The 26176-nt window shown below is 37.6% G+C and overlaps 1 protein-coding gene across 2 annotated transcripts in view; it reads right to left on the reverse strand.

Annotated features, from left to right (window-relative positions):
- KPNA3 (karyopherin subunit alpha 3) overlaps positions 1–26176 on the reverse strand; it is a 91938-nt gene that overhangs the window by 7750 nt on the left and 58012 nt on the right. For both annotated transcript variants that reach the window (XM_024230879.3, XM_054529538.2), the window contains exons 3-12: positions 26035–26124; positions 25814–25843; positions 25674–25726; positions 25440–25535; positions 18636–18721; positions 15688–15774; positions 15166–15335; positions 12957–13001; positions 3779–3910; positions 2467–2595 (exon numbers count right to left, since the gene is read on the reverse strand). In XM_024230879.3, the coding sequence (XP_024086647.1) occupies positions 2467–2595; positions 3779–3910; positions 12957–13001; positions 15166–15335; positions 15688–15774; positions 18636–18721; positions 25440–25535; positions 25674–25726; positions 25814–25843; positions 26035–26124 (918 nt within the window). The remainder of the gene's footprint in view (positions 1–2466; positions 2596–3778; positions 3911–12956; positions 13002–15165; positions 15336–15687; positions 15775–18635; positions 18722–25439; positions 25536–25673; positions 25727–25813; positions 25844–26034; positions 26125–26176) is intronic.

The following is a 26176-nucleotide window of genomic DNA, read 5'->3' on the forward strand; positions in this document are numbered from 1 at the left end:
AACTGAATTTCTAAAACTACTTAAAAACTACTTCTAATAAAGGTGATTTTTTTTTAATTTTAAAAACATTTACTCACAAGATACAGTCATTCAAGTATTCCATAGAAATTAACCATCTAACTAGTCTAGCATGGGTCTATATAACATAAATATTCTAAAACTAAAGGATTTATAAGTCATAAACACGTCTGTGAGCTGTTTACAGGTTAGTATCACATGTGTATCTTCCTCTTCCACAACTGAATTTATTTTGCCATCCAACTGTGGTAAGTTTTTAATAATTGCCAAATCTGTGTTTAGAGTACATGGGTGTTCACTATACTATTCTTGCACATTTTTTGTAGATTTAAAAAGTTTCAAAGAGAAATGCTGAGGGAAGAAAATCAAGTTGGTAACTTCTACTTCCAGGGTCCCATGATGGTCTCAAAATGCAAGTAACAAATTTTCAAGCCAAAAAATTTTTGAAGTAACTAATTGCTTGCTGAAGTTGAGACAGCATTTCTATGAAATTTTCCTCTACCCCCACAATACCCTCACTTAAAAGCATACTACATCACAGGCCGGAACCTTTCTCTGCTGACTTCTGCCCAGCTTCCTTACTTCTCAGTTGTTTCCAATTATGCAATATATTCATTTAGCTAAAAAAAAAAATCACCTATATTGTTAAAAATTTCTATAGTAAAAATAACTGGCCCAGAGTCTGAAAGTCTCTGGCTTCTTTCTCTTTACTGGAACAAATGTATCTATAAAATGTGTTTTTTGACACCATACTTTTCTATAAGAACCCAACAGTCAAATTATACTCAAGCAACTATATAAATATAGTTATGACGACGAAGAAGAAATGATCAGTTCTGCTGGGTTTGGGTGATGGTAGTATATTAGGCAGACAAAACTTTAGTAAACTAAATGTAAATTTATTTATTTTTTTCTTTTTTCCTTTTTTTTTGAGACAGCGTCTCGCTCTGTCGCCCAGGCTGGAATGCAGTGGCACAAACTTGGCTCACTGCAAACTCCACCTCCTGGGTTCATGCCATTCTCCTGCCTCAGCCTCCTGAGTAGTTGGGACTACAGGCGTCTGCCACCACACCCGGCTAATTTTTTGTACTTTTAGTAGAGACGGGGTTTCACTGTGTTAGCCAGGATGGTCTCAATCTCCTGACCTCGTGATCTGCCCACCTCGGCCTCCCAGAGTGCTGGGATTACAGGCGTGAGCCACCATGCCCGGCCAACTAAATGTAAATTTAAACCACAATGAGACACCACTTCACATCTACTAGGATGTGGAGAAATTAGAATTCTAGTAACACTGCTGGTGGGAATGTAAAACAGTGCAGCCGCAAAGGAAAACGGTTTGGTGGTTCCTCAAAAAGCTAAACCCAGAATTAACATATGATCGAGCAATTCTACTCGCAGTTATATATCCAAAGAAATTGAAAGCGGGAACTCAAATAGGTATTTGTATGCCAATGTTCACTGCAGCATTATTCATAATAGTGAAAAGATGGAAACAACCCAAGTGTCCATCAACAGAAGAATGTAAAAACAAAATGTGGTGTATACATACAATGGAATATTTATTCAGCCATAGAAAGAATGAAGTTCTGACACATGCTGCAAAATGAATGAACCTTGAAAACATGCTAGATGAAATAAGTCAGACATGAAGACTTATTACATACTGGTAAGTACATATTACACAATTAATAATAAACTTGTCTATGAAGCTTGAAATCTTAAAAAGAGTAATTTTTTATGATCCTTGAATTTAGGCACCTCGTCTTTGGGTCCAATCTAATTTTGCTGGGAGATCAAAATTTTTATGATCTGTTTGTTTAACAAAAATACCAGCCCATTCAAATGGCAGATTTTGTCTGCACTTTCAAGTGGCTACTAATTTAATGATTGTTGCTATGCTCAGTCTACTTAAATAGAAACACAGGTAGTCTAAAAATGATTTTTACTCTGTGATGATCAGGGCAGCACCTACCAGAAGCGATTAAAAGTTGAAAAAGGCTGGGCGCGGTGGCTCACGCCTGTAATCCCAGCACTTTGTGGGGCTGAAACAGGCGGATCACAAGGTCAGGAGTTCGAGACCAGCCTGGCCAATATGGTGAAACCCCGTCTCTACTAAAAATACAAAAATTAGCTAGGCGTGGTGGCAGGCACCTGTAGTCCCAGCTTCTTGGGAGGCTGAGGCAGGAGAATCGCTTGAACCCAGGAGGCAGAGGTTGCAGTGAGCCGAGATCGTGCCACTGCACTCCAGCCTAGGCAACAGACAGATTCTGTCTCAAAAAAAAAAAAAAAAAAAGTTGAAGAAAAACATTTGCAGAGGTGATTTAAAATAATTCTCATCTTCACTGCAGTGGCTTTTAAGAAAAACATACAAGTAGCAATAAAAACAAGGAGACAGTTAAAAATGAGACATAGAAAGAAATAGCATAATGAGGACATTATATGCCTTACCTTATTTATCTTCTCTTTTGGGTGTGATAAGAGATTTGGGAAGTGTGACAGGACATCACAATTGAGAACAACCTGGGTCTGCTCGTCGGTGCCAGTCACTATGTTGCCAACTGCTCTGAGGGCTGCTGTCTAGGGTGGGGATAAAATATTTTCTATAAATTTATTTGTTTATAAGACTGATTCTATATTTTTCATAATCCTGAGAAAAAGTAAAAATGCAAGGTGTAAATAACACTTATTTCATCCTTTCACAAAGCACCAAGCAGTCTGAGAGCAATTCTGAATTTTAAATAGTCTCTTGTGAAAAACTGACACTTTATGAAAAAAAAATTGTGTGAAAATTGGTTGGAAAAAGATTAAAAAAATAAAAGGAAATTAAAATTTTAGAAGTCCAGTTTCTTAAGGCTGGGCATGGTGGCTCATGCCTATAATCCCAGCACTTTGGGAGGCTGAGGTAGGGGGAATCACCTGAGGTCAGGAGTTTAAGACCAGCCTGGGCAACATAGTGAAACTCCATCTCTACTAAAAATAGAAAAATTAGCTGGTGTGATGGTGCATGCCTGTAATCCCAGCTACTCTGAAGGCTGAGGCAGGAGAATCACTTGAACCTGAGAGGCAGAGGCTGCAGTGAGCAGAGATCGCGCCACCATACTCCAGCTTGGGTGACAGAACAAGACTCCATCTCAAAAAATATATATAATATTTTAATAAAGGCCTAGACTGGGCACACACTTCCACCTAGAAAGTCACTTTGGTAGAAGCAGGATGAACAGATCTAGCAAGTGCCTACCCCTAATTAGAGTGGGAGAGAGAAAGAAGAAATGCAATTAGGTTATTGCAATTATTTGGGGGAAAGAGTCTTGAACTAAATCTGTTGTTCTAGATAGATAAGGAGAGACAGATTTGAACCTATATAAGAAGAATTCAAATGATTTTGTAACGGAATGGGAATTGCAAGGAGGAATCAAAATTTCTAGCTTAGGCCATGCTGTTCACTGAAGGTAGACAAGGAAGAAGAGCAGGTTTGTGGGAGATGATCGTTTCATTTCTGTCTAGTTAACCACGGAAAGCTTGAAGGAGTTCTTAGATGATATGTATAAAGGGTCAAGAACAATTGGCTATACAGGTGTGGAACTCAGCAAAGCAACTGGGTGAGATAAAGATTTGGAAATCAACAAAATCAGGCTCAGAGACTAGCAGAAGAAATCAGGAGGATAAGCACTTACAGATAGAATTAAAGCCTAGTTGTACAAGTTAACTGGTTATAGCAAACACAACTGTTTACAAATAAGAAAAATTTAAAAATACTTACTTGAACTTTGACTTCCTGATGGCTCAGAAGGGGCACAAGAAATGGCACAACTCCTGAATCAATAACCATCTGTATCTGCTCATTACCTCCATCTGTCAAGTATGACAGAGCCCAAACAGTGTCTACGAGAATCTACAGGAAACCCAAAAGAAAAACCATTTTACACATTTGTTTGCATGCTTTACATGTTCAACAGACCTCAGGAGTAGTGACAGAAAAAGTAACCAAATTTCAAGTTTTAGCTTAGCGGCAAAAATATCTGCTTAGCTGATTAATCTATTAAGTAGAAAGTACCTTATCTTTCTTTCAATGCCTACCTCAGATCATTCTTCACAAAAAATGAGACACAGGAGTCTGGGAAAACTTCTATTCCAACTTCTGCATTTATGTATCAGACAGATGAATTTAAAAACAGGCAGAAAAGTAATTCTCCCTGCCCTCACAAATTAGCTACCTAATAATCACACAGAAAAACACTATTTACAAGAATAAGGCCAACACACCATACTGTTTCAAGTTCAGAAGAGAACAGAAAGGTCATCTATCTACTCTACTGGTTTTCCAACATATTTAGCAATACAATTTTTCAGACTACTAAAGTAAACCAATAAAAGAAATGACTTGGCACTTTAACTTCATCTGGGGAAAAAATTGTTTGAAAATCTCCTGAAATGTGTCCCCAACTGAAGTATAAACCTGGAGTATAAACCATGCCCTATGCCCATCCTAACTTTGCAACTACATAGAAGAAAACAGGCTTAGCGATCTGGTGATTCATTCAAGTTCAAAGATCTTGTATGTGGCATTGCTTGGTGTTGTCACAGAGGAATAGAAGCACTGGTTGTAGCTTATGCAAAATCAAGATGTTTCCTATTAGGTCATGCAAATTGAAGACATCACATCTTTTTGCCCTAAAATAATAGCAGGCACCTGAATTCACATACCCTTCAAAAGAGGATATCGATGAATAAATAAAATAAAACTACACATATAACCCACACCCCTTCAGCATTACTAAGAGTCAGAGAACACTAAAAATTTCCATTATCTGTAAGAGGAGAAAAAATTAAATTCTAGCTTTTGTCTGGACCTCTTGTTTCAAGACTGCGTAAAAGAGAGCAGAGAAGGGGAGAGGGCAGTCCACTTTAGTGGGAGAGACTATATAGCCTGTAAAGCATAAAATATTCTCTGAACCTTTACAGAAAATTTTGCTGATCCTTTTACTACAGCATGAGCTTCATTTAAGAGATGACTGGGGAAACTTCAGCAACAGGATTGATAAACAAGCATTTAATGTATTTAATTGTATATCAAGGACTAACACAAACATGGAGATAAGAGTGGAAAAAGAATTTGTAAATGTTATAGGTTTTAGGAAAATAGAAATATTGCAAACTTCAAAAATTGGAGGATAGAAGCTGGGCCTAAGAGCTGAGCCCACCTACCAGCCCATTTCCCACTCTGGAAGTGAGGAGGCCTCCCAGCTGGAGGTGTCTGCAGATGCTGTGTGTGAGAACAAAGTCTGGCTACTGCCCAGCCTGGCAGTAACAGTAACTAGATTTACCTAGAAACAAGGGTCTCAAAGCATAACACCAATATGTGTAGGCTACAATGGAAAATAACCCTTCATACCAAGATCCAGGAAATTCTCAAAAGAGAAAAGACAGTCAACAGATGCCAATACTGAGATGACACACATATTGGAATTACCTGACAAGGACTTGATAAGATTTTAAAGTAACTATCATAAAAATGCACTGGTGAACAATTATGAACACACTTGAAACAAATTTAAAATGGGAACTCTCAGCAAAAAAACCCGACATGATGGGGGGAAAAAATAAATGAACCCAAAGATACATCAAGAGAAATCATCCAAACTGAATAACAGAAAAAAAAAAAAAAAAGATTAAAGAGAAATTAACTCTCAGGAACTTACAGCACAATAACAATAGATCTAATATTTGTGTCTTCAGAGTCCCTACAAGGAAAGGCAGAGCTGAAAAAATATGAAGAAATATGTTCCAAATTTGGCAAAATAGGTAAGTCTAGAATCAGATTAAAAAATGGGAGGTTGAGGCAAGAAAAGAGAAAATAGAATAAGCTCATGCATCATTGCACAGGTAAGAGACAGAAGTAAAAAAAATATCATTTAAAACTGTCAAAACAGTAAAAAAGAAGACAGCATTAAAAAGGTGTAAGAATAAAGGTAACCACTAGAACAAAAATAAAAACCTCCCCAAATACCAAAAGAAAATTGAAAAAGACAAAAGTATGCTTAGCAGAGAAAAAAAAAAACAGGGACATTATTTCACAAAATGACAGTTCAAATCAATCTATCAACCTATGTGAATGGGCCTAACTAACCTATTAAAAAAAAAAAGATTTTCAAATTGGCCCTAGCTCTCAAAACAAAATCCAATTCCACGCTGTATACAAGAGACACATAAAACAAAGAATTTGGAAAGGCTAAAAATAAAGGGATGAGTAAAAGTATGCCAAGTAAATGATAAAAAGAAAGCTGAGGTTGTAATCCTGTTAAAAGACCAGTAGAATTTAAGCTAAAAAGCATTACAAAGAAAAAAGGATATTTTACAAAGTTAAATCCCACAATTTATCATGAAAATACAACAGTTATAAACATCTATTAACCAAATAGCCCTGCAATCACTGTTTTAAAGCACAGAATAAACACACACACACACACAAAAATATATGTAAAAACATACTAATAATAGGAGGTTTTAACATACTACTGCCATATGAGGGAAGTCAAATAGGCAAAAAATAAAGGTATAACTCTTATGAATATATATTGAACTTTATACCCTGATAATGGCAACTACAACTTGCACATGTACAAATATCTTATTAGGTTCAAAGAAAACATCAATAAATTACCTAAGTTAGAAACATTATAAGCCTATCACAAGGTAATAAACTTATACATTAATAAAATGAAAACCAAAAAGGCTTTTCTATATAGAAATTTAATAGCCTTATATTAAACAGCTCTTAGGTGAAAACACACACACACACACACACACACACACAAAAAACCCAGAAAAACCCAACAACAAAATTTCTAGTTTTCTTTTCTTTTTGAGACAGAGTCTCACTCTGTCACCTGGGCTGGGATGTAGTAGCACAACCTTGGCTCACTGCAATCTCTGCCTCCTAAGTTCAAGTGATTCTCCTGCCTCAGTGCCCCATGTAGCTGGGATTACAGGCGCGCGCCATCACACCCAGCTAATTTTTGTGTTTTTAGTAGAAATGGGGTTTCACAATGTTGGCCAGGCTGGTCTCAAACTCCTGACCTCAGGTGATCGGCCCGTCTCAGCCTCCCAAAGTGCTGGGATTACAGGCATGAGCCAAAATGCCTGGCCTGAACTCAACAAAATTGCCACTCAATTGAACTCAAAAATGCCACACATCAGAATCTATGAGATTTAAAACAGTGATTAAAGGAAAATTCATAGCCTTACAAATTTATACAAATTTGTCTGAACCCACAGAATGCACAACAGCAAGAGTGAATGAACAACGGTGTAAACTATGGATTTTGGGTGATTATGATGAGTCAATGAAAAATACAAAAGTAATGAGATAAAGAACAGAAAAATCATAGATCTAACTAATAAACTGAAACCCTGGTTCTCTGAAAAAAACAAAAAACAAACAAAAAAAACAACTAAGAAACAGAAAAAGTCCTACCTAACTTAATTAGAAAAGAGCAGGGAGGGGGCACAAATACACAAAATGAGAAATGATAAAATAACCCTTAAAATAATAAATTAGAACAAAAAACTACCCTGCACACTTTAATGCAAGTAAACGTAGATGCAATGAATAATTTACTAGAACAACAGTTTATACAAATTGACCTCCTTTAGAAAGCACTTAAACAAGCCAACTTCCATATCAAAAATAAAGAAAATTATCATGAAACTAACTCCACAAAAAAATACCAAAACCCCAAAGGATTTAAGAGGGAAACTATCAAATCTTCAAAGGTCAGATAGACTCGATGCTATATAAATTGTTCCAGAGAACAGAAAATGAAGGAAGCATAACATTAACACTTAAACTTTAATAAAATAAAAGTATAAAACCTAATACATCATGATTATAGCACCATTAACTACCTGTATTAACATAATTAAATTTAATATTAATATTTGTAATTAATGTAAATTATTGCCTAATAAATTGAACAAAAGCTAAACTGCAAACCAGTATCACTTATGTGAATGCTGATGTAAAAATGTGAAATAAAATATTATTAACAGAATCACATACTACATTGAGAAACTAACATATAATGATCAAGTGAGATGATTCAAAGAATGCAAGGATGGTTCAATTTTTAAAAATATCATTAATATAAGTTTTATTAATAGATTTAAGGAGAAAAATAATAAAATTTTCTCTATAGACACTGAAAAATTCATCACATTTTTTCAGTGTCCTTGATAGAACACCCAAAAAAGGAATGTACAGATATTTCTCTAACATAAAACATCTATAGTTCAGACAAAATGTAGATACAATTTAAAAAAATTGATGAATTTGATTATATACAAAAAGTTCACATGGCAAAACATCATAGTCAAAGACAAAAGACAAACTAGGGAAGTATTTTAAGTATGGCAGAGCTAATATCCTTAATATATAAAGAACTCTTAAAACCTAAGAAAAAGACCAAAAATCCTACAGAAAAACAGACAGTAAATATGACTAGTCTGTTCGCAAAGATACAAATTAAAATGGCCCTTAAACAAATGAAATAATGTTCAACATCATTCATAAAAAGTAAAATGCAAATTAAAACTGAGATACTATTTCTCACCTATCAGATGAGCAAAAATTTTAAATGTGACAACACACTCTATTGGCAAGGATACTGAGAAAGTCACTTTCACTTTTGAATGCATACTGCATACACTACATAACAGATAAAGGAGTCGAAAAATGTCGTTTAAAACTATCAAAACAGTAAAAAAGAAAAGATATAAGAATAAGGGCAACCACAATAAAGGCAACCACTAGAACAAGAATACAAACCTTCCCAAATACCAAGGCAAAATAGCACAACTCTTACAGCAGGGAATTGGGCAGTATGCAATGAAATTACAAATGCATTCACTCTTGACCCAGCAATCCTGCTTCTAAGAATATACCCTGAAGATACACCTCCAATAATATGAAAACACACAATAGTCATTGGAATAATACTTTCACATTTGCAAAATTCAGGAAATAGCCTAAATGCCTATCCATAATAGTGTGTTTAAATAAACTGTGTCCACAAAACAGAATCCTGTGCAAAACGACATGATGCCTTAAGATGTTTCTCCATTACATGGTCACTACTATTAGCAGAAAACTATTTTTTTTTCTAACTAATATAATAATGAAATTGTAGACTGAGATCAACTAATGGTTTTCAGTGGGGTCTCCATGACAATATCTCAAAGGCTGGGAGAAGGTAAGCTACAGCTGGGTGTTAGGCACCCTGAAACTGCAGACACTCGTACTCTCTAATTTTTTATTTTTAGAGATGGGGTCCCAGTATGTTGCCTAGGCTGAGCTTGAACTCCTGGGCTCAAGTGATTTTCTTGCCTTTGATCTATATTAGCCTTTGAGCTATCGACCCAAAATAAAAATTTGACCATTTATTCCCTGGCTCCTTATCTGCTACACAAAAAGGATATGTAGTTCTTTAGACAAGACTATATGATCTAGAATCTATTAAATCTCTGCCTTATTTTTTCCCCACATTTGTTCCACAGTTTATGCTTCTATCACACTACGTTAATTTTATTTATTTATTTTTTAAACACAGCATCTCGCTCTGTTGCCCACGTGGGAGTGCAGTGGCGTGATCTTGGTGCACTGCAACCTCCACCTCCCCGACTCAAGTGATTCTCCTGCCCCAGCCTCCCAAGTAGCTGGGATTACAGGCACGCACCACGATGCCCACCTAATTTTTGTATTTTTAGTAGAGACGGGGTTTTGCTATGTTGGCCGGGCTGGTCTCAAACTCCTGACCTCAAGTGATCCGCCGTCCTCAGCCTTCCAAAGTGCTAGGATTACAAATGTGAGCCACCGTGCCCACCATCATCATACTGCTTTTAAAAACTCCTTTGTTGGTTCTTCTTCCCTTGCTGCCATTCCTGAAATGTCGGGAATTCCTGAGTTACATTTTTAGCCCTCCTTCTGAAATACAGCCTCCCCCAGGCGATCTCATTCAATGCCCAGGTTTTCATCAATCCCTTAAATACTGACAAATCCAAAATCTGTATTGTCTTTCGCTTTTGGAAAATACCACCACTGAGGAACAACAAGTTCCAAGTTCTACTCACTTTATTTCCTAACACTCAAAAGTTTTTTCTCCCTTAACCATTCCTATTATTGCAATTTAGTAATAGTCCATGCCTTCATCAACTTCCCTAAACCTATTATGATAGCAAAATACATCTACCTACAGTCAAACTTTCCCTAAGTCAAACCTTCCATACCTTTGCTGTGCTATTTGTCTGTTACAGATAATTTTATCTGTATAAAACAGAAATATCATTTCCTGATTTAAAAAATCTACAATGACTCTGCACTCATTACAAGATAAACTTAAAACTCTTTTAACATAGAATCAAAAACTCATATAAAAAATTAGCAGGGAATGGTGGTGTGCACTGTAATCCCAGCTACTGGAGAGGCTGAGGCAGGAGAATCCCTTGAACCCGGGAGGCGGAGGTTGCAGTGAGCCTAGATCGCGCCACTGCACTCCAGCCTGGGTGACAGAGCAAGACTCCATCTCGGAAAAAAAAGAAAAAAAAAAAAAAAAAAAAAAAAGAATCAAAGACTCTGCAAATTAACTCCTTAGCAAATGTATTAGGTTGTTATCTACCTGTATTCTCTTAAACCTCCATGTATTCTTGAGTCCTTAATATCTTCCCCCGTGTTCTTGAAATGACTTTCTCTCAACCTGTGAAAATCCTATTCATCCTAGTTATATGACGCGAGACAAATTACTTAAGTACCTCTGCTTCTTTTACAACGTTTGTAGATGATGGAGATAATGAGAATACCAATCTCACAAGACTTCTGTAAGAATTAAATGGGTTAACATAGCAAAAGTGCTTAAAACAGTGCCTGGCAGATTTTAAACTCAATAAATGCTAACTATGAACACTATAATCTCTGACTCTGTCCCCACTTCTGTCTCCTTATAATGCTTGTCTCAAATGTTCCTTTGTCAATGAAGCTTTCTGCTTCGCCAGCAAAATTATCTGTGCTTCCATAATATAGCACTTTGGTCATTGCTCTTACTTTTTTTCTTGTTGGCTTTCATACCATGTTTTGTGTTTATGTGCTCGTGGTATGATTTTTTTTTTTTTTTCACTGTGAGCCTATGGATTACACTGAATATGTGATCATGGTATGAAAAAGCACAGGCCTTGGACCTGGCTTCAGTTCTCAGGTATGGCTCTCATTCATTGCATGACCTTAGAAAGATTATTTAACTTTACTGGGTTTCAATCTCTGTATTTGTAAAATAGGAGAATAAAACTTATCTCACAAGGATACTGGTAAGATAAAAGGAGTCTACAGAGAGATCCAGCACAGCAATTTCTTGACATAAGTTCTTTCCTTTTAACTCTTTTTACGTTTTTAATGTTAAGGTCTTAGACGGCACGGTCTCTTTATGTCTTATCACTGAGTGTACGATTCATGGCACAATTCTGGCTTTAAGTGGAACAATTTGTGAGTGTTTGCTAAACTTGACTAATATACCTGTAACTACAGTACACTGCCACTTTAATACCCCAGCTTTCACATAAACACAACCAACAGATGGTGAAAGCTTTTATTTGTCTAAAATTAATTCTATAATGTTCTGGGGGAAAGTCCTGAGGCAAACAGCAGATATTTTGCTTATTCCCCTTTTAATCTTTGCTGTCAGAAAGCTTACAACTAAACTTAACTTTCAATAGCAACAACTAAATTTCTGTAAAAATTTTACTTTTTCCTTTACAGATATTATCTTACATGTCTTTTGTTAAGTCACTTTATATCCATTTTGGAAATAAGACAGCATATAAACATGTTTTACTTCATTTTAATGACATTTTAGGCTGTGTCAAACACGAAGTGACTTTAGCTACCTTTAAAAGATTCCATCCTAAGAGCTTAAAATCTGCAAATGAGCTAGAGTAATGTGATACAATTTTTATATACAAATTATATTGCCTTGTGAGAAAGGTAAGCAAAGATGTATTTTCTTTGTCCCAATGATAAATTACACATAATTCACAATTCTGCCACACATATACACATATGTACGTACATGTTATGTGTATGTAAATAAAGATAAGATTACAAAAACACAAATATACAACAAATCAGAGAGAGATGTTAGAATAAAAGAAACTGGATCAACACTAGTCACCGAAATTTATCCACTGTTTTACTCCATGGAAAAGTAACAATTAACCTTACTGCATTTAGGAGAATTTTCAGATTGCCTAGATAGTATCAAACTTGCCAGAATGTCGACAGTAAATGCTTCACTAAATCTGAATATAATGAAAAAAAAAATCACCTAAAAATGCCTTGCATTTAAAACTATATATTCTTCAATACTATATCTAAAAAGGCTGTAGCATAAAAAGGCAGCATGGTTTTGTGACAAGTACCCAAGACCTATTATGAGAAGACTTCAGTATGAATATTGACTCTGACCCTTACTAAGCTCTTCCACTTTAGATAAGTCATTTAACCTCTCTCTGAGAGTCTGTTTCTTCTCATTCTATAAAATGGGGGGAATAATATCTAGCCTATCTGTTATAAGAACCAGTGAGATTTTTTTAAAAAGTAAGGTGTTTCACGAGGTTTTACTGCTTTACAAATATTAAGGCTTAAAAACACTACTTAATAATGACAGAAATAAACTACATATGCAGTAATTTCTCAAAAGTGAGCATTTTTGCTGTCTGGCTGTTACTGCTTACAGATTTAAGCTATAAACCTAATTTAAGCTTAATCCTATTTCTGAAAACTGTAAATACATTGTCGAAACTTGACAAGTTGATAAAATGTATGCTGACACTTACATAAAAACCCTTTCAGTCCCATCAAGAGCAAAATCCCACATTTAAGCTGCGTCTTAACTTACGTTTATATCCGTATGGTATATGAGGACACATAAAGCTGGCAAAATCTGAGGAAAGAAAATAAACAATACTTAACATTAGTTAATTAATATGTCTGTAAAAATAAACAACTTTGACATAAAAAGCAGGTAAATATGGTTTGTAGGGCAAGAAAGACAATGTTAAATTTGTCTGAATATCTTTTAGGAAAATGAAAATCTGATCAATTCAATCTAAAAAAACCAAAAACATATTTCAAACGTTAAACTGAAATACGTTCAATTAACAAGTTAAAATATCCAAATAAATCTGGCAGAAGTTAATGTACCTTAAAAGAAAAACATTTGTTTTTAATAACCTTCTTTATGGCATAAAATGTCAAGTGGAAAAAATGGAGATGCAAGTATACAGTTACAGCTATTTAAGAAAAGCCACACTTAAAACTGCCATAATTGTCTCACTTACCTGCTTAAGGTAAAAATACGATTTTACTTAATAAGCTACTTAAGTCAAATTAAAGTTTTCAACTTCAGCTTTAGTCAAGAAAATTCGAACCAGTACAAAGTACAAAGCTTTGCTTGTTAAATTCAAGCCCCAGAGATCTCTTTTTAAAATCTAGGAGAAAGGGAGCAGGGGGTTGTAGGAAATCACACAAAATACCTTTGCATAGCAACAAAAAGTAGCAGGTGCTAGAGAAAGATGTCCATTATAAAGATACACAGTTGGCCAAGTGTGGTGGCTCATGCTTGTAATCCCACCACTTTGGGAGGGCAAGGTGGGTGGACTGCTTGATGCCAGGAGTTCAAGACCAGCTGGCGAACATGGTGAAAACCCATTTCTACTAAAAATATAAAAATTAGCCTGGCATGGTGGCACATGCCTGAGACTTGAGAATCGCTTGAACCCTGGAGGTGGAGGTTGCAGTGGGCAAAGATCATGCCACTGCACTCCAGCTTGGGAAACAGAGCGAGACTGTCTCAAAAAAAAAAAAAAAAAAAAAAAAAAAAAAAAAAAAAAAAAAAGAGATAACACAGTCAACAGTGAATAAAGGTTATGTAGGATTTTTTTTTTAAATGCAAAGTACTCGGATCTATTTACATACCAAATGTAAATAAAAAAGTTTTTACTTTGTTTTAATTAGTAGATTTAACAAAAAATATGTCACACTTTTAAGAACTCCAATTTTGTCAGAAATAAATTAGAGTTAGGCCGGGGGCAGTGGCTCACACCTGTAATCCCAGCACTTTGGGATACTGAGGTGAGCAGATCACTTCAGGTCAGGAGTTCGAGACCAGCCTGGCCAACACAGTGAAACCTCATCTCTACTAAAAATACAAAAACTAGCCGGGTGTGGTGGCGCTGACCTGTAATCCCAGCTACTCAGGAGGCTGAGGCACGAGACTCGCTTGAACCCAGGAGGCAGAGGCTGCAGTGAGCTGAGATCATGCCACTGCACTCCAGCCTGGGCAACAGAACAAGACTGTCTCAAAAGAAGAAGGAGAAGAAGAAGAAAAATCAATTGGACTTAAAGCAAACTCATTCAAGAACATTTGCATGTAAGTATACTAGTTTTGCCTGTAGCAACCCCCTTTTATAGCTTTAAACCAACAATGCAATACAGTAATAAAACTTTGAGATTGTTTTCCTTTTGTATTTTTCTCTCTGAATTTTTATATTTTCTTTTTATGCAGACAATAAAAAAAATAGGCATTAGGATGAACTGACATTCTTTCAAGTACAGTAAGACACTCAAACTTTTATTTCATAGGAGTCAGTAATTAAATATGGTACGTTACTTTTAAAACCTTACACCTGTGGCCGGGCATGGTGGCTCACGCCTGTAATCCCAGCACTTTGGGAGGCTGAGGCAGGCAGATCACAAGGTCAGGAGATCGAGACCATCCTGGCTAACATGGTGAAACCCCGTCTCTACTAAAAATACAAAAAAATTAGCCGGGCATGGTGGCGGGTGCCTGTAGTCCCAGCTACTCAGGAGGCTGAGGCAGGAGAATGGTGTGAACCCGAGAAATGGAGCTTGCTGTGAGCCAAGATCATGCCACTGCACTCCAGCCTGGGCGATAGAGCAAGACTCCGTATCAAACAAACAAACAAACAAAAAACTCACACCTGCAATGAAATCAGTATATGTGTTATTTTGTCTCCTGTACATGAATTCCTAAAGTACAAACATAGGGAAAATATACCATCTGGCCTTTACAATTCTTCATTTACCTCCTGAACTGTCTCCATAGGCGGTGGGGGATCCTTATTCCTGCAGAGATTGACAATGACCCATGTGACGTTCCGAAGGAAGGTGATGGGGATGGAGGGATTGATGAAGGACAGAAGAGGTTTGACAACTCCCAGTGATATGACATAATCTCTACATTGAGGACCATCACCTACAGAAATGAAAATTGTATTTAAAAAAAACTTACATTCAGGATGAGAAAGTCTGAAATGTATGTAATGGCTCATATGGGAACACTGACGTTCTATGTTTCCTCACCATTAGTCAAAGGCATCAAGTGTTGTTTCTCCAGATTTTGATTTGGGGAACATAAATTTAACCTACCAATGCTAACAGCAAACTGTATATCCTTTTCAAAGAGTATCATCTTAAGTCAGTACTTATGAGGCAAGAAGAGAATCAACCCACATTAAATTCAGAGGAAACATAGTATGCAATGGCTATGCCAATGTAGGAAAAAAGTTAATTTAGATTCTTAAGAGGATTCCTTTCAAACCACTTACCTATAATGTTTCCCAAAGCCCATACTGCTTGTTCACAAACATTCTGATGTGGTGAATGAAGAAGTCTCAGAAAAAGAGGTACTGCATCTGCAATAAAGAAAAACTAATATTTATACTAGCAACATGTTGAAGAGTTTATAGATTTCAGATCAAAGAATTGATCAAATACAGAGCCTGGCACATTGTAGCTGGAAGAACAAATGTGGCAAATATCTTTACCCTAAAAAGAATCAATTTCAGTATTTTCCCCTAGTAATAGTCAAGTAACATACCAATTGGCAGTATCTAAAAGTTGCTATCATATCATTAACAAAAAGAAAGCAGCAGCATGAAATCCTTCCTAAAATCCATTAAAAAAAAAAAAAAAAAAAGTTCCTACCCCAAACATGTAACCTTAAAATGTAATGCTTTAGTCTACGTAATCTCAATTCCTGATATGGGGATTAACCAAAGAACTGATCAATCTCATATCAGGTCTATGTTATACTTTAAAATAATTTCTCATAATCCTTACTCTTTACAGAATTTATACATTATACCCATTTCCAGCATAAGCTAGATCACTTTTTAAAAATTTCAATCAACTGTGTACTACCTCTAAGATTTTTCTTTTTTGCTGTATCTGTGTATTACTTGTATTATTTACTTAAAATTTAAATTAAAATTAATTCAGTTTTAACAACTTTACTGAGATATAATTACAATAAATTTACATTTAAGTGTATAATTCAATGACATTTCATATTTATACAGAGTTATGAGGACATCACCACAATGTAATTTTATAACATTTCCATGACCTCAAAAGAAATCTTGGCTGGGTACGATGGCTCACGCCTGTAATCCTAACACTTTGGGAGGCCGAGGCAGGTGGATCACGAGGTCAGGAGTTCAAGACCAGCCTGGCCAAGATGGTGAAACCCTGTCTCTACTAAAAATACAAAAATTAGCCGCGCGTGGTGGTGGGCGCCTGTAATCCCAGCTACTTTGGAGGCTGAGGCAGAGAACTGCTTGAACCAGGGAGACGGAGGTTGCAGTGAGCCAAGATCGCGCCACTGCACTCTAGCCTGGGTGACAGAGCAAGACTCCGTCTCAAAAAAAAAAAAAAAAATCTCATACACACTGGGCACAGTGGCTCACACCTATAATCTCAGAACTTTGGGAAGCGAGGCAGGCAGATCACGAGGTCAAGAGGTTGAGACCATCCTGGCCAACATAGGGAAACCCCGTCTCTAATAAAAATACAAAAATTAGCTGGACATGGTGGTGTGCGCCTGTAGTCCCAGCTACTTGGGAGGGTGAGGCAGGAGAATTGCTTGAACCCGGGAGACGGAAGTTGCAGTGAGCTGAGATCACGCCACTGTACTCCAGCCTGGCGACAGAGCAAGACTCCGTCTTAAAAAAAAAAAAAAAAAAAGAAAAAAGAAAAAAGAAAAATCTCATACTTAAGGCAGTCATTCCACATTTGTTCCTCTGCCACACATTCCCCAAGCCACAGGCAACCATTAAATATCTGCTTTCTGTCTTTACAGATTTGCCTATTCTGGACATGTCTTACAAATGAAATCATACTGTGTTTTTTGGGGGGTCTGACTTCACTTAACATTTTTCAGGTTCATCCATGTTATAACAGGTAATGGTACTTCATTCTTTTACTGCTGAATTGTATTCCATTGTATATACCACATTCACTTTATCCACTCATCAGTTAACGAACATTTGGGTTAGTTATGAATAACACTGCTGTGAATATTTATGTACAAATCTTTGTATGAATATGTTTTCATATCTTTTGGTTTCACCTAGGAGTAGAACTCCTGGGTCATATGATAAGTCTTTTTATTTTTTTGAGATGGAGTCTCGCTCTGTCACCCAGGCTGGAGTGCAGCGGCGCGATCTCGGCTCACTGCAAGCTCCGCTTCCCGGGTTCACGCCATTCTCCCGCCTCAGCCTCCTAAGCAGCTGGGACTACAGGCACCCGCCACCATGCCCGGCTAATTTTGTTTTCGTATTTTTAGTAGAGACAGGGTTTCACCATGTTAGCAAGGATGGTCTTGATCTCCTGACCTCGTGATCCACCCGCCTCAGCCTCCCAAAGTGCTGGGACTACAGGCGTGAGCCACCACACCCAGCCTTTGTTTGTTTTTGAGATAGGGTCTCACTCTGTTGCCTGGGCTGGAATGCAGTGTGCAGTCTCGGCTCACTGCAACCTCTGCCTCCCGGGCTCAAGCGATCCTCTCGCCTCTGTCTCCTGAGTAGGTGGGACTATAGGCGTGCGCCACCATGCAATGCTAATTTTTAAATATTTTGCAGAGACACAATTTCATCATGTCACCTAGGCTGTTCTTGAACTCCTGAACTCAAGTGATCTGCTTGCCTTAGCCTCCCAAAGTGCTGGGATTAGAGGCGTGAGCCACCCGTGGGTCTGGTGAGAATAGTATTCTCAATACATGATTCAATGTAACTTACTGCCCATATCACATGCTACTTAAAATCACCTTGATTACCACACCTAAAATTAGCTAAGCATCCCATACTATAATAACGTACGTGGTGATATCTAGTACTTTTCTAAAGAGCTTGTGTCAGTGTCATTTAACAATAATTATTAGCCCATCTTGAGGAAAATAAAATTTAAAATATGTCATAAGCTAAAAGGCAGAAGCCATTCAGCACCTTGAAGATATCAGAAACGGAATTTAAAATCCTGTTATCACACCATGATGTCTACTCCAAAAGATAAAACTCTACTCTTCTTTTAATAACCACAATTAAAATTTTTTCATGATAGATTAATGACGGCTATGAAAAAGATATCGGTCATCAAAAGTAACTTATAAAAGTCATCATTTTAAAAATGTTACAAGATAAAATTTCTTTATTACAAAACTCTACTTCCTTGCCATCATTAAAACATAGAAAGTTCAGACAATAAGGAATTTACTTACTAGACTGCACAACAGCTTGAGTCTGTGCAGAAGTTCCTGATGCTATGTTAGTTAATGCCCAAGCAGCTTCAAACTGTAATGAAGGACTGTGAAAAGACAATAAAACATCTTTTTAGACACATAACTACCACTTAAATTCATGAATCTTAAGACTGGTAAGATATGGCTATCCTTTGCCTTGTCCTTGAATTTCACCTTGTTATAATCCAATTGCCTGCTAGCCAACCCTACTTTTTTTTTTTTGAGATGGAGTCTCCCTCCATCACCCAGGCGGGAGTGCAGTGGCGCCATCTTGACTCATTGCAATCTCCGCCTCTGGGGTTCAAGTGATTCTCGTCTCTGCCTCCCAAGTAGCTGGGATTACAGGTGCACACCACCACACCTGGCTCATTTTTGTACTTTTAGTAGAGAGAGGGTTTCACTATGTTGGCCAGGCTGGTCCTGAACCTCTGACTTCAGGTGATCTGCCCACCTCGGCTTCCCAAAGTGCTGGGATTATAGGCATGAGCCACTGTACCCAGAAGCCATCTCTACTTAAAAAATCTCTTTGGCTCCCAAAGCCAGTCACTATGAACCTGCTTCTTTATGTCCACTGGTATTACAACATTTAGCCAGTCATTATTTCCCTTGACTTTGACTGCCTCTCCACAGACACATCTCATCAATATATCATGTCGATTTTACCTCTTAAACATTTCTTACATTTATATAATCACTCCTAATATCAAGTGCTAGTTGAGGCCCTCATCATCTCACTTTAACCACTATCACAGGCTCTAGGCTGGTCTTAAAGCTAGAACCCCATCTGTCTCCATTACACTATCTGCTTTACATACTAGGGATATTACAAGGCTGTATAATTTTGTTAAAAAAACAAGATCATTATATTTCTGAATAGTAATGGAAGACCTCACAAAGAAAGTGACAACTGAACTAGCTTTTCAAAGATGGATTTAAAAAGAAAGGCAGTGACAGTGGGAAATAAAAAAGGTATCTTGCATTGGAAGGATCATGATGTGTAGGAACGACAAGGATTAGATCAAGAGAGCTGAAACTAAGAAGCAAGTAACAGGGTGTTTGTGCGTGTGTGTGTGTGTGTGTTTCAGGATGGGAGTGAGGAGTGTATTCCACAGATATGCTACGGATGGGGCATTGAAAAAGGGAGGAAACAAAATAATGTTCAAATCAATGGTATGCCGAATGGCTAAAAAAGGTTAAAGGCTGATGTAGGAGAGACCTATTAAAAGACATGCTGGGGCTTACATCTGTAGTCCCAGCACTTTGGGAGGCTGAGGCAGGCAGATCACTTGAGCCCAGGAGTTCGAAACCAGCCTGGGCAACACGGTGAGACCCCATCTTTACAAAAAATTAAAAAATCAGCCAGATGTGGTGGTATACACCTGTAGTCCCAGCTACTTGGGAGGCTGGGCGGGGTTGGGATGGGGACATTGCTTGAGCCTAGGAGTTTGAGGCTTCAATGAGCTGTGATTGTGTCACTGCACTCCAGCCTGGGTGACAGAGTGAAACCCTGTCTCAAAAAAGACATAAAGGAAAGACCTGTTAAAAGGAAATGATCGATATTAAGTTAGGATAGCTGAAAGAGTACAAATTCCCTTAAGTGGAATACCAAGGTTGGGGGGGATTTAGTCAGCAAAAATTAGGATTAGACAAAGGTTAGGGAGTTCGAAGAAAAGCCTATAAACAGGGAAGAGAGCAAGCAAGGTTGTTAGTATCAAAAGGTTAAAGAAGTCCGGGCATGGTGGTTCACACCTGTAATCCCAGCACTTTGGGAGGCCAAGGCGGGTGGATTACCTGAGGTTGGGAGTTCGAAACCAGCCTGGCCAACATGGCAAAACCCCCTCTCTACTAAAAATACAAAAATTAGCTGGACATGATGGTGCATGCCTATAATCCCAGCTGCTCGGGAGGCTGAGGCAGGAGAATCCCTTGAACCCAGGAGGCGGAAGTTGCAGTGAGCTGAGATTGCACCACTGCACTACAGCCTGGGTGACAGAGCGAGATTCCATCTCAAAAAAAAAAAAAAAAAAGAAAGAAAAAAAGAAAAAATGTTGAAGAGATCCAAGAATGAAAGGTTTTAAGAAGAATAAATGTCAGAGATACAGCAAATAGTGAGGATGGAATATATACACAGGTTAAAAAGATGGAACATATGAGAAAATGAAGTAGCAGAGAAGAACCATGAGGGCACTTTAAAAAGCTCATTAAAAATGTGTATTATGAAAAAACTCATGGATTTCAATTTTTTTTGCACCAAAATAAACTCATACTAACTTTCTATACACGTCTGAACATGATCTAGTTTGAGGCACTAAGAGGGGTAAGGGGTAAGTCATCAATCTGAAAAGAGCCCCTAGAAGGAGAGCAACATGAATCCTGCTAAAATTAAAGCAAAAACAAACATCAAATTTATGGTGAAGCTTGGGTGAAATAATGGTGAACTCACTGATGTACTTAAAAGTTTATGGGGAAAATGCCCCCGAAGAAATCAGCAGTTTACAAATGGTTAACTCCTTTTAAGAAGGGACAAGTCGGCCGGGCATGGTGGCTCACGCCTGTAATCCCAGCACTTTAGGAGGCCGAGGCAAGTGGATCACGAGGGTCAGGAGATCGAGACCATCCTGGCTAACATGGTGAAACCCTGTCTCTACTAAAAATACAAAAAATCAGCCGGGCGTGGTGGCGGGCACCTGTAGACCCAGCTACTCGGGAGGCTGAGGCAGGAGAATGGTGTGAACCCGGGAGGCGGAGCTTGCAGTGAGCTGAGATCGTGCCACTGCACTCCAGCCTGGGCGACAGAGTGAGACTCTGTCACAAAAAAAAAAAAAAAAGGGACAAGTTGATGTTGAAGATGAAATCCACAGGGACAAACAATCAACATCAATATCTGAGGAAAAAATTAATCTTGGTCGTGCCCTAACAGAAGATGATTGCTGATTAACAGCAGAAACAATAACCAATACCAGACATCTTGACTGGTTCAGCTTACACAATTATGACTGAAAAATTAAAGTTGAGCAAACTTTCCCCTTGATAGGTGTCAAAACTATTGTGCCCAGATAAGCCGTAGACAACAGCAGAGCTTTCAATGAAAATTTTAAACCAGAGGGATCAAGATCCTGAAGTATTTCTTCAAGGAATTGTAAGAGGAGATGAAACACGGCTTTCCCAGTATGATCCTAAAGACAAAGTACAATCAAAGTAAAAGTGGACTGGTCAGGAGGAAAGGTAATGACTAAAAAGTTTTTGGGGATGCTCAAGGTATTATTCTCGTTGACCTTCTAGAGGGCCAAAGAATGGTAACACCTGCTTATTACAAGAATGTTTTGAGAAAGTCAGCCAAAGCTTTAGCAGAAAAAAGCCTGAGAGAGCTTTACCAGAGAGTCTTTCTCCACCACAATGTTTCTGCTCATTCCTCTCATCAAACAAGAGCAATTTTGCAAGAGAATCAATAGGAAATCATTAGGTATCCACCTTACAGTTCTGACTTGGCCATCTTGTGACTTCTTTTTGTTTCCTAATCTTAAAAAACAACCTGTAAAGGGCATCTAGTTTTCTTCAGTTAATATCATGAAAAAGACTGTGCTGACATGGTTAAATTCCCAGGACCCTCAGTTCTTTAGGGATAGACAATGGCTGGCAGTATCACTTACAAAAGTGTCTTGACCTTGATGGAGCTTATGTTGAGAAATAAAGTTTATATATTTATTATCTTTCATATATTTTATTATCTTTTGATTCCACTTTTCCACAAACTTTTAAAATTTCCCCTGTATATGATGAATTCTAGCAGAAGGCAGGAAATAAGATGGTATATCAGAGGCAGGGAATAAGTAAAAAAACAGTAAGATCAAAAATAGTAAGACAGTATATGTTGCCTCAGACTGGAAGTAGAAAGTTATTAAGCTGGTTAGGTGGTTTGGCAAAATACTGGGAATGGGGGACTTAAATAAGAAAATGGATAAATGTAAAAAATAAAATTATAAAGCCAGAGAAAGCCTTTCAAGATGTCATGTGGAAAAATTTTTAAAAATGAGAAAAGATATAGAAAAAATAAATGAGTGCAATAACAAATGGACATTTATGGCCGAGTGCAGTGGCTCACGCCTGTAATCCCAGCACTTTGGCAGGCCGAGGTGGGTGGATCACAAGGTTAGGAGATCGAGACCATCCTGTGAATGGTGAAACTCCATCTCTACTAAAAATACAAAAAATTAGCTGGGCATGGTGGCAGGCGCCTATAGTCCCAGCTACTCGGGAGGCTGAGGCAGGAGAATGGCGTGAACCCAGGAAGCAGAGCTTGCAGTGAGCCGAGATTGTGTCACTGCACTCCAGCCTGGGCAACAGAGCAAGACTCGGTCTCAAAAAAATGAATAAATAAAAATAAAAAATAAACGGACATTTATCATAAGTTTGACATTGTGTAGAGTGCTTTGTATGTATTATTTCCATTCCTTACCACCATCTAATTTTTATAGATGAGATATCTGAGGTTCAAAAGCCACGTGGATTTTTATCAACAGCAAACCCTGGATTTGAACCACAGTCAATCTGGCTCCAAAGTATATGGCCTTTTACATTATAACACAACTTCCCACGACAAATCCATAAAGTCAGATCCAAATCATGGAAAATTTTCTGTTTTTGCTTTGGGTGGTGGTTACAGAGGTCTTAGTTTTATAATTATTCATTAAGCTGTATATATTTATATATTTTAGCATATTTTTCTGTATTATATATGTTATGTTTCACAGACACACCCACACAAATGAGTCTATATATAAAAGACTGGAAAGAAAAGGAGAAAAAGAAGAGAAGTTGGCCACAAACAAGGGGCCCTAGGCCGGGCACAGTGGCTCATGCCTGTAATGTCTGCACTTTGGGAGGCCAAGGCAGGAGGATCACCTGATGTCAAGAGTTTGAGACCAGCCTGGCCAACATGGTGAAACGCTATCTCTACTAAAAATACAAAAATTAGCCACACCTGTAATCCCAGCTACTCAAAGAGGTTGAGGCATGAGAATCGCTTGAACCCGGGAGGCAGACATTGCAGTGAGCCAAGATTGCACCACTGCACTCTACCCTGGGCAACAGAGCGAGACTCTGTCTCAAAAAAAAAAAAAAAGAACAAGTGGAGGGTCCTAAAAGTAGAAGTAGAATAGAACGTATGTATGTATGTATGTATGTATGTATGTATTTATTTATTTATTTTTTTGAGACGGAGTCTCACTCTGTCGCCCAGGCTGGAGTGCAGTGGTGCGATCTTGGCTCACTGCAACCTCCGCCTCCCAGGTTCACAACATTCTCCTGCCTCCCGAGTAGCTGGGACTACAGGCACCTGCCACTACGCCCGGCTTATTTTTTTTTTGTATTTTTTAATAGAGACAGGGTTTCACCATGTTAGCCAGGATGGTCTCGATCTCCTGACCTCGTGACCCACCTGCCTCAGCCTCCCAAAGTGCTGAGACTACAGGTGTGAGCCACTGCACCCAGACGAATTTATTTTTTGAGTCAGGGTCTTGCTCTGTTACCCAGGCTGGAGTGCAGTGGCACGATACTGGCTCATGACAACCTCCACATTCCAGGCTCAAACTATCCTCCCACCTCAGCCTCCCAAGTAGCTGGGACTACAGGCATGTGCCACCATGCCTGGCTAATTTTCGTGTTTTTTTTTTTGTAGAGCTGGGATTTTGCCACATTGCCCAGGCTGCTCTTGAACTCCCGGACTCAAGCGATCCACCTACCTTGGCCTCCCAAAGTGCTGGGATTACAGGCGTGAGCCACCACGCCCAGCCAGAATTTATTTTTTCAACAGCTAAAATAAAACTTACCTTTACTTAAGTAACACTGTTATAGAAAACAAACATGATAGTATTTTAAAAAGTGTTACGGGCCTGGGGGTGGAAAGTGGGAGAGGTTGTGGCACACAACGAAAGCAAATGGTATTTTCAAATACTACAAACCCTTAGTGGCAACATTTATATACCACTATTCTTATCTAGCCAACTGAAAATTCCTTGGACAACTTTTAGCAAAATATCCCAAGTTTCAGTCTAGATGCTCTTAAATGCAAAAAAAAAAAAAAAAAAAAAAAGCATTGGTTTTAATATATTTTGGAGTTCAAACTTATATTCTCCCCAGTTAATCCAAATTAACAAAGTTTAAGGCACAGCACTGAGATATCACTAAACGAAAATGGAAATAGGGCCAGTTCCTCAAAAGATATCAAGTGGAGTTTTACTCCTTCTCTTCTGGGTAAGTATAACCTGTCCCCTTATTCTTAATTTGCAACAAACAAAAAGTCTGACATTGGACAACTTATCATGGATGAAGTTCTGTTAAAGACAACACAGAGGATCAGTAATCAGCTGAAAGATTCCCAGGGCAAGAAAGAGCCACTTAGTTCTGGAAACCATCCATGTTGACTTAGTCACGAGGTTAATCTATATATAGACTCATAAGCAAAGAGTGACTCAAACATTATTTGTTTTAAAATATTACTAATAAAAAATCCTAATAAAGACTATAAATATTTGAGATAAGTTAAAACAGGCAATAAACAGGAGATAAAAATTTCCTAGAAAACATACACATCCTTCAGAAACGAAAACGAGAAGCACTCTGGGTCTGCTAAATATGATCCCAGAATAAGAAAATTAAATTAAAATATATAACGATTGAAAAACATCATAAGTACAAAACCAAACTGAACTCACTGGTTAAATAACAATCCAAACTTTGAAGTTAACTGAAAAAAACTGAATAGGGAGTCAAATCCATACTTACTTATCATCCCTTTCTAGACATTTGACTAGAATTGGTAAAATCCCAGATTTTATTAAGTCATCAATCGGTGGATTTCTGTCACTGGATAACAGTTTTCTAGGAAAATAAATATAAGAAATTAATTGCTATAATTTTCAAACTGTGAAAAGAAATAACAATGTATTAACTTCTAGACTACCAGGTAACACAACTGGGGAATGACATAATTCTCTCTCTGGACAAATTAGTATTTACCTTGCTGCCTGGACAGCACTCAATTGGACCACTGGGTTATCACTTGTGGCATTCTGCAATACCAAATGTAAATTTCAGAAATGAAAAAAATAATCAATTTCAAAATACTTCAAAACGAGAATATTAAATTAATAACATACCTGCAATATAGCTTCTAGGGTTACATTTTGCTTAAAAAGAAAAAAAAACATAGTTCAGCAGAGTTTATTAGCAAAATTACATTCATTAAATAGTGTACCTGATAAAGTTAGAGTTAATATACTTTAATTATCATTATAAAGTTGGTCTTATATTAGAAATGAAGTTCTCACAGTTACTATAAAAATTATTTTAAAATCACTATTAAAACATGGTAACTTACTGCTTTAAAATCAGCATCAACATCTGAATCTTCTAGACTTTCTTCTTGGGGAACATTTCTCTTTTTCAATAAGTGTTCATCTCTTTTGTTCTGAAAGGCAACCAATAAATGCTTAAGAAGTCATAAGGACTACTGGTAATGA

Source organism: Pongo abelii, chromosome 14 (genome assembly GCF_028885655.2).
Source record: "Pongo abelii isolate AG06213 chromosome 14, NHGRI_mPonAbe1-v2.0_pri, whole genome shotgun sequence".
Lineage (NCBI taxonomy): Eukaryota > Metazoa > Chordata > Mammalia > Primates > Hominidae > Pongo > Pongo abelii.